This window comes from Tribolium madens, unplaced genomic scaffold (genome assembly GCF_015345945.1).
Source record: "Tribolium madens isolate multiple individuals breed KSU strain unplaced genomic scaffold, Tmad_KSU_1.1 Scaffold_7;HRSCAF=85;Tcas5.2_LG10, whole genome shotgun sequence".
Taxonomy (NCBI): domain Eukaryota; kingdom Metazoa; phylum Arthropoda; class Insecta; order Coleoptera; family Tenebrionidae; genus Tribolium; species Tribolium madens.
Window position 1 is genome coordinate 9592433 of NW_025401050.1, and position 11219 is coordinate 9603651.

General features: G+C 31.2%; 3 protein-coding genes across 6 annotated transcripts in view; 2 read left to right on the forward strand and 1 right to left on the reverse strand.

The window, feature by feature from the left end:
- The window catches only part of LOC123010255 (pyruvate kinase-like), an 11536-nt gene extending 8396 nt beyond the window's left edge, over positions 1-3140 (forward strand). For all 3 annotated transcript variants that reach the window (XM_044406983.1, XM_044406982.1, XM_044406981.1), the window contains exons 6-7: positions 2667-2823; positions 2969-3140. In XM_044406983.1, the coding sequence (XP_044262918.1) occupies positions 2667-2823; positions 2969-2978 (167 nt within the window). In that variant the 3' untranslated portion in view covers positions 2979-3140. The remainder of the gene's footprint in view (positions 1-2666; positions 2824-2968) is intronic.
- Positions 3132-6222, reverse strand: LOC123010256 (protein disulfide-isomerase A5). Its single transcript, XM_044406984.1, has 9 exons — positions 6034-6222; positions 5761-5987; positions 5508-5712; positions 5240-5460; positions 4303-4573; positions 3952-4252; positions 3698-3900; positions 3508-3646; positions 3132-3452 (listed from the first exon to the last, which is right to left on the reverse strand). Exons 1-9 carry the CDS (start codon positions 6061-6063, stop codon positions 3190-3192), a joined length of 1860 nt encoding a protein of 619 aa, XP_044262919.1. The 5' UTR covers positions 6064-6222; the 3' UTR covers positions 3132-3189.
- A 497-nt stretch (positions 6223-6719) lies between these two features.
- Positions 6720-11219, forward strand: part of LOC123010257 (5'-3' exonuclease PLD3-like) — a 12876-nt gene continuing 8376 nt past the window's right edge. For both annotated transcript variants that reach the window (XM_044406986.1, XM_044406987.1), the window contains exon 1: positions 6720-7028. In XM_044406986.1, coding sequence (XP_044262921.1) covers positions 6735-7028 — 294 coding nt within the window. In that variant the 5' untranslated portion in view covers positions 6720-6734. The remainder of the gene's footprint in view (positions 7029-11219) is intronic.

Sequence of the window (11219 nt, forward strand, 5' to 3'; positions counted from 1 at the left end):
GCAGACTTTTTTCTTGGAAATTTCATTCTCTACAACTTTCTTTTTTATATTTTTCTTGTATCTTTAACCGTATTCGCAGTATTTTCAAAAATATGAGACGAGGCGCAAATTGCTAAATGTTTGAAAATGTGTGTTTGAAATATGAGGTTTCAATTCATTTTCTTCAGATAAAACAGGTCTACAAATAGAAAGAAAATKAAATAAACCATTGAAACGTCGCATTTAAAACACATTTTTGGACTTTATTTGGAATAACCTTCACAATCTTTATTTATTTCTATATCCACAGAAATCGTACCTTTTTYGTATTTCTTTTCTTTTCCTATAGTATTTGTAATAAGCTTTTTATTGTTGGATTACAAGTATTCAGCAGGGTGAACCAAAAGTGATGCACAAAATTCATATTTTTATTTTGGTTCATTTTTCAAAAAAAATCCTTAAACAGCTCGATTTTATTTTTATAAAAGCTTAATTAATTTAAATTCAACCACTTTACTAATTGCTTGGAAAAAAATGCAGAAATGTTGAGATTTCTATTCTTAATAAGCTGTGAAAAATAAACGATTAAATTTTTCACAAGAAATATGAGAAAAAAAATATTTAAAATCTGTGCTCCGCTTTATGTTTTTCAAAATGCTGCGAATACGGTTAAAGATACAAGAAAAATGTAAGAAAGAAAGTTGTAGAAAATAAAATTTTCTAGTAAAAAGTCCGGGATACCATACCTCTATTTTTAATGGTTTAGGCCTCAAAGACTTTTAAAACCGCTCAAGCGACGGATTCATTGCATTTTTACTGGTGATTCAGTGCCCGGGGGACACTTTAAAGCAATTTAAACCTAAATCGTTGAAGATAGAAATATGGTGTCGTGGACTTTTTTGTAGCAAATTTTATTCACTACAATTTTGTTTTTTACACTTTTTTTGTATCTTTAACCATATTCGCAGTGTTCTTAAAAATATTGGGCGGCGAACTGATAATTGTTTTAATTTATTTTTAATACTGTTTTCGATATTTTTGAGAACGCTGCRAATACGGTTGAAGATACAAAAAAAGTGTAGAGAACAAAGTTGTAGAGAATTAAATTTCCCACAAAAAAGTCCGCGAGACCATATTTCTATCTTCAACCGTTTAGGCTTAAATTAATTTTGTTTCTTGACCACCGGTAAAAATGACCCGATTTCGTCGCTTGAGCGTCTTTGAACGCCTTTAGGACCTAAACCATTGAATATAGAGGCATCATCTAGCAGACTTTTTTCTTGGAAATTTCATTCTCTACAACTTTCTTTTTTATATTTTTCTTGTATCTTTAACCGTATTCGCAGCATTTTCAAAAATATGAGACGAGGCGTAGATTGCTAAATGTTTGAAATTTTTTTAATTATAGTTTTCAATAAAATTTTTACATTGCCTTTATCTCTTTATATTTTTTTTATTACCGTTTTGCTCACCATTATGTAAATATAGCCATTTTTGGGACGTTTTTTTTTACATCGTGTGGTATCCTGGTTTTTAGGTATCCGTAATTTTGAATAATGTCATCATTATTTTTTTAATAGCAACCAACAGTTTTGTTGACTGTTTTTAGTAACTGCTAGATTCTTCTTTCTTCTTAAAAGAAAATATTACTAAAAACAATAAACAAAAATGTTAGTTGCCATTTAAAAAAATACTGATAATGTCGTTATTTAAAAATTATTGATGTTATAAATAATAGTATGTGTAATGAAGATGTCTCATTTACAAAAATTAAATTGAGCTGTTCGAGGATATTAAAAAAAATATTTTGCTAGTAAAACAATAAACTTTGAGAGAACAGGACCTAAGAAAATATTTTCCCTTTATTATGACCAAAAAATTTCTTACAAAAATGGATTCTTCAATAAATAATTTCAGTAACTGAATATTATTTGGCCTTAAATTTACTTAATTTACAAAAATCTATAGTGATCGCAGCTTTTTTATATTTTCACCATTTTTTCTCCTTCTGTTTTCTTAGTTTGTTGATTCATTCACAGTTCTGTTTATTAAATCGGATGTTTTTGCCTCATTTTTGTAATGGAATCACAATTTTTCTCAAGTGATCCAAAGTTTTGCATCAATTTTAACTTTTCCTCCTCTGTTTTTGCAGACTTTCAGTAGCTTTTTTACAATTTTCTTGGGCTCTTCTCCGAGATTCGTCCATTGGCTGAGGAAAATGACCATTTTTCGGGTTAAAAAGTTTTTTCGCATTTCTCTCTCTCTCTCTTACCCGTTTTTTTTAAATTTTCTTATGCTAATCGCAATTTCTCTCAATTTTTTATCATTTTAAGATTTTTAGTAATTTCAAAGTTTGGTTCATTATCCTGTTTAGAAAGAGTTTTTTCTAATCATTTTAAAGAATTCGTACTTTGCTTAACCGTTTTCAGTTGGGAAAGTTATTCAATCTTCAAGTGTGGAGAAAATTAAATAATAATGAAAAGAAAAAAATATAAAAAATATTAGTCATTATTTAAGATTACAAAAAGCGTAGTATTAAACTCTTGAGAAATGGTCATTTCCACTCATATGAATTACTCCACTTGTCTTCGACTCGTATCGTGGAAATGACCAACTTTCTCACTCGTTGAATAATATACTATTCTAAGTTTTTATTTTTTTCTGAATACTTTTATTTCTAATTTAAGCCGAGCGATTGGACGACTGGCTCAAGGACGTCGAGGCCCGTGTCAACACGTCGATCGAATTCGGCAAAGCCAAGGGTTTCATAAAACAAGGTGATCCAGTCATCATCGTCACAGGCTGGAAACAAGGATCTGGATTCACCAACACAATGAGGATTGTGTACGTATAAATCATCACATCTTGCTTCTGTGTTTGTCCATACTTCAAGGCCAAAGCCATACCGGTATTATTGTAGTATTTGTTTGCTTTTTTATGTTTTTTTTTGTTTTATTTATACCACGAAATATTTTTTCTTTCTTTACAGGAACGTCTAATTGTTGAATTATCATTTTTATTTATTTTGTTTGTCGTCTACGACACGTGTCATGTAGTAAGAAGTGTTGATATTATTTCACTAGCTTATCATGTAATTAATTTCTATGTAGATAAAGTATTGAGACATATTTTGTGACGAATAAAAATAGAAAAAAATTAAACCGATTTTTTTATTTCCAAAATATAAATTACACTAAACAGATAAAAATCTCACAATTCTTTATTTTTACGAGTTTTTACATCAACCACGAATCTTTTAATATCATCTTTCGTACTTTTGCCGGTAAAGTCGGCAGCAAACTTACCGTTTAAGAACAATTTGAAAGTGGGAAATATGTTTATGTCGTACTTATCAGTGAGTATAGGATTCGAACTGCAGTCAACTGAAGCTAATTGAGCACTGAATCCCTCTTGTTTCAAATCATTGGCGGCTTTCTGATAATCCGGTTTTATTTCTTTGCACTGTTTGCACCCTTTATTTAAAATTAATAGAATGTCACCATTACCAACCAAAAAAAAACTACTTACATGGTGCATAAAACAATACAAGCACCGCCGACTTGGATGCAATTTCTTGTTCAAAATTTGTATCTGTCAATTGTGAAACAATTTTCTGACTTGGACCATTGCCTTCTGGATCTGACATAAACGCAATGAAATCTTCGGCCTGAAAACACACTAAATGTGCTCTTTTTAACAATTAATAACAAAAACATACTGTCCGGCCTGAGTTATATGGCTTAACAAGTTTATTCAAATAACTGAAATACTTGATAGTTGGATAACCGCTAACTTCATGAGCCGAACAAACTCCCTGATAAGTCGTACAATCAACTGCTGCAAACTCAACTTTCGGATCATCCTTAAAATATTCAGCAGCTTTGGTAAATTCAGGCTTAGCTTTCTTGCAATGGCCACACCCTAGGGATTTTCACGTTTTTAGGTTGGACAAACTGACTTGTATTGACTTACAGGGTGCGTAGAAAATAACAAGTGCGTGTCGTTTTTTCTTGAGAAAACTTTTAAAATTCTCTTCGTTCAAATGCACAACATTGGATTCCTCCTCCGACCAGGGTTTCTCTGGTGGGGGCGGCGGCGGCGGCTCTTTGGGATTTTTCATAAACTCCACAATTTTCGTCGCTTCTCGTAAATTAACATCGAATTTGTGCTCCCCATATGTGAAGTATTTGATAGTGGGGTAACCTTTAACCGAGAAACGATCCGCAATACTCACTTCTTTTGTTGCATCAATGGCGGCCATCATCCCCGGGATCTGTATAGTGATTTTTAGTTTGTTAGGTTGGCAAAAATCACGCTACTTACCCCATCAGATTTGAGCTTAGCGGCGGCTTTTTCATATTCAGGCTTGATTTTCTTACAATGACCACACCAAGGGGCGTAAAACATTACAAGAAGTGAGGCTTCTTCTTTAACAACCGGATCGAAATTGCTTGTAGTCAAGTGGACGACTTCACTATCGACTTCGGACCATTCTTGTTCTTTGACTTTGACCGGTTTTGAAGGGTTTTTCATGAAATTAATGATAGCTTGACGCTTATTATCGCCTTCGTATTGGAATTTCATAACCCCGTTTCTGGGGAAATTAGAGTCAGAGTGTTGGTGAACGTGCTAATTGACGTATGACATTATTTTTTAAATAGCAAAAACAAAAACGCATTGCATTACGAAACGTATCTAAAGCGTGACTGTTAAACAATTAGGTGCCTCTAGACGCCTGTGCCCTTTTATCAATTATCAAAAATTTTGACTTGAAAAGTCATTTTAGTTCAGTGATTGGTACCCCTGATGGACGACTTATACAAAATGGCAGTTTTTTTCAAAGAAACTTCACTCAAAGACAGTAAATTAAACCACAAATGGTGTAAGGGTGTTTCAAATATTTATTTATATGAATCTAGACTAAAAAATTGCTCAAAAGGCACTAAATGTCACTTTAGTTTTATTTTATACGATTGGTACACCTGACACAATGACGTTTCCAAAAGTGAAAATGGCAGTTTTTCCCCGGAAAAAACATTGAATTGTTTAAGAAACGTTGAATCAAATTGGGAAATAATATGTAAGAAACGTTTTAAATACTTTTTAATTTTCAGGCGCCATCACAACAAATAATAAAAAAAGCCCACTACTAAGCAAGCTTTTGAGAAAAATACCTGGCATTCGTCTCAATCCTCTGAACAACGACAAAATAAAACACTGGACACTTATGTGTTGAATTCACCTGAAAATTCCAACTTACTTGTAATATAAAAGTGTGGGGAATCCCGTGATGTTGTACAACGTCCTAATGACGGCGTTTTCAGGTTTATTTACATCAATGGCGGCCAAGACTGAGTGTCCTTTCAGTTCTTTGGCTGCTGCCACATATTCTGGCTTCAAAGTTTTGCAAAAACCACACCAAGGGGCATAAAACATGACCAATAAAGGCTTACTCTCCTGTCTAATAAATTTAGCCAAAGTCTAGAATAGCGTGAATAAAATGGGTGAATTGTGACAGTGACACCAACCTCAGCATCTGGAATGTGCACAATATCACTAGCAGAGGCGTCTTCTTCCCAAGGTAGGTCCCCAGTGGGGTCCCTCATGAAGTTCACCATAGAACTAACAGTGAATTTCCTGTCATAGTCTCGATTAAATTCACCGTTTTTATAATGCTTGAAAATGTAAGGGTCAGGGGTGACTTTCAGTTTTTTACACACTTTTTTCGCTTCCCTAATTAAAAAAATATTATTTGAGTTAATTAAACAATAATTATGGTACCCAGAGCAATCCATTAAAAGCATGGTTCCTTGACCCTTGATAACATCAGCGGCTTCCCTAAAGACTTTGATCACTTGGGACGCCTGTTTTAACGAATTCGTGTAACAAACTAAAACGTTTGTTTTAGTCCTGATTAATTTTTTAAAATCTTTCATGTCGTAAACGTTATCAACAACAGCATTTTTTGTCTCCTTCGTTAAATGTATGTTAATTTCGAACACCAGAATCTGGAATATTGACTGACTTATTAAATTAGCTTTATTACATACTTACAAGAAAAAATATCGTGTGAAAATGCCTCATCTTTTTTGGACAATTTACGTGGAATTTTGAATTCAGTGACTTAAAACATGTTTTTTTTTTAAATAGTTTAAGTACTTCGAGACGTGGAATAGGTGAAACCCACACGAAATTGCGTTTTTTGAAGCCGGGATTCTGAAATGCAAAAAAATTGACAAGTTGTTGACTTTTGACAGATGAGTAGAAATCTGTAATACCGATTTAATTATTTTTGTTTAAATTAATTAATAAATTAGTCGGTAAAATTGATTAAAATAAGTGCGTGTTTGCAATTTTAATTTAATTGTTGTATTGGTATTAGGAATAAAAACGGTTAGGTAATGCAATGATTTTGACAGATGAAGTAGAAATCTGTAATACCGATTTAATTATTTTTGTTTTATTAAATAATTAATAAATTGGTCGAGAAAATTGATTAAAATATTTTCGTGTTTGTAATTGTAATTTAGTTGTTATTGGTATTGCGAGAACACGAATTAATAAATACGATAGGTTATGCAACCAATTAAACAATTTTAAATGGGATAATTTTGAGAACCCACCCCATGGGACGTCCCAGCGCAAGTCAACTGATAACTGTTATTCATACACCCAGCGGAATAATCGATGGTCCATCAGTTCGATCAAGTCAGCTTAACACGCGCAAATGTTCCTCCAACCGGGGTGATTAAAAAATGCCTCATTTTTGGGACTACTTCTCAAAAAGTCCGCATAAACAGCGGAATTTACAAGACGGCCTGTTTCAAATCGCGTCTCAAACATGCAATTTACTCGTTCAAGTGAACAACACGAACAACATTAGTTACGGAAATGGTAGTACAAATATTCATCTCAACGATATTTCCATCCCTTTAACGCGCCCCGAAGTGCCGAACCCGCAAAATGACACCGACAGGGAGCAACTGCTGGTCCTCATACCTCGGAAAATGTCGAAAATCAAAGGTCCAGGCTTGGGGAAACGCTTATCGGTAAAGTTCGTTTTTAGTAATGACCTTGAGCGAGAAATGAATGTCGGGGGTGGTTTTATGGAGCGCCAAGGTCAAGGGTGTTTACTTTTCAAAAATTTAAGCGCGTGTGTGACTACGAAACTGTGATTGATTTTTTTATGAAGTCACCTGTTATACCACGAAAATTCTTGCCTCGTTTGAGTAATCAACTAATCAATAATAATCATCATTATTAGTGTTATTACATTGAATGTAATTTGTAAAGCTGTCGATATTCTAGTCTTTTGGTAAACAAATTATAATCTAGAACATCAACATGATTATGATTAAGGCTTGGATTATACCGGGTGGGGCATCGGTTACGCGCACTTGATAAATCGCGACTTCAAATTAATTAAAACTAAGTAATTATTGATAGGGTATAATTTGAGAATTTTTCTAATTTTTTTGGATAATAAATGAGTCTGTAACAGTTTTGTGTGTTTTATGAATACTTTCTGTTAATTTACCTATACTAAATAAATCTGTACCTGTCAGCGCATCAAACTTTGATATCACAATTTCAAATTTTGACTTCGTTAGCCAAATAATCGCTTTTTTTTTATTTAAACACAAACCCGACCCGTGATTTATGACAAAATGGTATAATTTGCCAACAAAACAATCATTTATTATCAATTATTTAAAGTGTCTTTTTGTTGTAAACCTTGGAATCTTACCCCAATTGCAGTTCCCCATTGTCACCTAAATTTACGATGGCACAAGTAGAAGGTCATAAATAAAAATGATTTTCAAAGTTAAGATGGAAAATTGCGTTTAATTCAAAATCTAATTGGTATTTTTTTTCCTGATTTTGTAAACAATTGTAGGAAGTGAATCTGCGTAGGTCAGTATAAAAATTAGAATTAAATTTTTTGGGAGAAAATTACTTTTTTTTTTTTTGGCTTTGTTTGTGAATGAAAAATTACCAAAAAATTAGAGAATGTACCTTACTAATGCCCAGGTAAGTGTGAAAAAATTCAACAATTTTATTTAATTAGAAGTGGGGATTTTCTTTTTGGGCGTAACGGATGCCCCACCCGGTATGCAAAATGCATATTTGTTATTAAGAGGTATATCAACAAAATTTAAGTTTTCCATGCATTGATTAAAATAAGCCAAATAAAAAAATGCATATTTTGCATATTTTAGGAAATATTGCATATTTGTGCATATTTTCTTCAAGTCACAACTTTCCGATTAAAATTTCAGTTCAAGTTAAAAATAGGACAGTTTAAGAAAAATGATCCAATTACAATACAATATTTTACAATTACAATCGGTAATTCGTAAGCCAGACTCAAAAAATTAGTAAATTCGTCTTATACTGGGTGGGGTATCCATTACGCCCAAAAAGAAAATCACTACTTCTAATTAAATAAAATTGTTGAATTTTTTCACTCTTACCTGGGCATTAGTAAGGTACATTCTCAAATTTTTTGGTAATTTTTCATTCAAAAACAAAGCCAAAAAAAAAGTAATTTTCTCCCAAAAAATTTAATTCTAATTTTTCTACTGACCTACGCAGATTCACTTCCTACAATTGTTTACGAAATCAGGAATAACAATACCAATTAGATTTTTAATTATTTGTTTCCAAAAAATAATAATATAAATTAAAGTACATAATATACAAAAATATCTTATTTTGAGAACAAAAATTTGAGTTATTCGATTTTTGTTGTCAAAATTGCAATTTATTTAAAAAAAATATTTTTTTGAGCTGTAAAATAGATAGTTGTAATACTTTAGATCATGACCTTCATAAGAAAAATGTTTGTTTTTGATAGGTTGCCATTAAAAAAATATTTTTTTAGAACTTATTTATCCTTGATAAAACATCACATTTTTATTAAAAAATAAATACTTATTTAAATAAAGTACAAAGTTTAGTGTACTCGAGGATAAAAATTTATCCCAACTTTGATTTTTTATTGTTAAAAGTTTTCCAAATCGATGTATATTTGACATATATTGGAGCATATTTCTTAATATCTTATGCATATTTTTGTGAAAATATTTGTATATACAGGTGCGCCAGAACTCGCGTCCCAGAGAAAATTTTCGAGTAAGGTAAGATACCAGGAACATGAAAAAAATGTTTAAAAAATTCTCTGTTAAAAAATTTTGACATTTATTTTTTGACATTTGACTTTTTCCATATCTATTTAATGATACTGGTGTTTTTTTTACAATTCTTTAGTAAAGGGACAAAAATTTTGCCAATAAAAGCCACAAATAACATTGAACAGAGTTACAATTTGGGATAAAGCTTCCTTGTTTCCTCTTTTAATAGCCTATAGCAAAAAAACTTAGAAAATTATATTTCCAACAGAAACAAATAGAGTCAAAGTGCAAAATTTAAACCCTCATAACTTTGAAATTTTTATAGAAAACTTTTTTTTAACATTTTTTCCGTGTTCCTGGCATCTTACCTTCTCTGGGGCGCGAGTTCTGGCGCACCCTGTATTTAATTTATTATATTCAGCTTTCGATTTTAACAGAACTTAGTTAAGATTAAGTACAGAATGACTCAGCAAACCATTTTTTAAATAATTTTCAAAGTTTTCAATCATTTTAAAATTTCTACACTTCCTACATTTTTTCCTAGAAAGGATATTTTTATTTTTTTTTATTTTTATTTTATGATTCCTTCCTTCTTCTCCATTAATTCGGAGGCAGTTAATTAAAATAATCTTTTAAATATAACTCCACTGCTCTTAAAACTACACACTAAAATTACATATTTGCATATTTTGTTTTGTATTTTCCGAATTTGAATTTTTAAAATTGTTGACGGTTTTTTCAATAAAATTTATAAAATCGTTTATTGAAACTCCACAAAGGTTTATGCGCGAGTTCTGGCGCACCCTGTATATGCGCATATTTTACGAATTTTTCGTGTCTTAATTATGATTAACAAAGAAGTTCAATTTCCTCTAATACAAATCTAGTTATTATACGAAATTTTATTAAACTAGGTACTTAATTGTCACGTTATGCGAGTATTTTCAGCAATTTCCTCCGTAAAATTTCATTTAATATCATTTTAAAGAAATCCCTTGGTGCTTTTAATGTATTTGTTCGCAAACAAAGAAATATTTCAGTATTTCGTTTTGTACCTTTGGTATCAGATCTGTTTATTATTTATGAGAGGTATATGCATTGCGGTTTTTCACATTTACTAGACTTTTAAATGTTCTGTTTAAATGTTTCATTCCAAAAGTGACATACCATATATTAGAATGAAGGTGAGTTTTTGTTAAAATTGGTGATTAAATCGATCGGAAAATTTGTATTTATGACCAATTTTCGGGCTAAAATTAGTCTTTTACGAGGTTTGCGTGTTGAAATGGGGTGCAAGTTGCATTTCCACGTGTCAAATAAAGACAGTAATGAGGTTTCAACACTGTGGTAGTCACTGTTTCTATTTTACTATTAAACTGTTAAAATTTAAAAATAATTAATTATGTACAGGGTGTGCCAGAGCTCCGTATTTCTTCGATTACTTTAACAGTAAAGAAGATAACGAAATGCGGTTTTTTTGGACCATAGACATTCATTTTTTCTATGGTCCAAAAATATTTTTGGCATTGTAGGTAATTCCTATATAGGGTGGCGCAACAAAGTTATATTTTTTCTTATGGAACACCCGGTATATTATGCGCTTATTTGAAAGAGTTTTTAATTCTAAGAATATCCATATTATGGGTCTATCATTTATTGGCAATTTTATGAAAAAAAAAATACCATTCTTGAAAAATCACATCGGCTTCGCTAGAAAGAAAAAGTGAATAAAAACAATTGCAACTATTTTTACTAAGTCTGGTCCTAAATTATTATGGTAGAAATTCAATCAATGTTTTGCAGAGTATTGAGATTCGCAAAAATCAATTTTAAATTATTCTATTTAGCGTTAAAAAAAGTAAACCAGATATACTCAAAAACGAATAACGTTTCATTACTATAATAACATTTTAAAAACTTTTTCCACAGTAAAATAAATATCATTGTAACCCTTTTGAATTCGAGATAACTAAACTTAATTATAATTTAATAAACCCTGATACCAAAAGTGCTAACAATAAATTATGCTTTTAAAATAAAGAAAAATATCCGTCCCAGTACAATATTCTATAACTAAATACATTTTTTTCAAACTAAATTAATAAA

Coding starts and splice junctions, on each gene's coding strand:
- LOC123010256 (XM_044406984.1), bottom strand. CDS start 6,063: ATGAGGCATTTTCACACGATATTTTTTCTT. Junction 5,713..5,760: donor CTTTTAATGGATTGCTCTGG/GTACCATAATTA, acceptor TTTTTTAATTAG/GGAAGCGAAAAAAGTGTGTA. Junction 4,253..4,302: donor CTAAGCTCAAATCTGATGGG/GTAAGTAGCGTG, acceptor ATCACTATACAG/ATCCCGGGGATGATGGCCGC.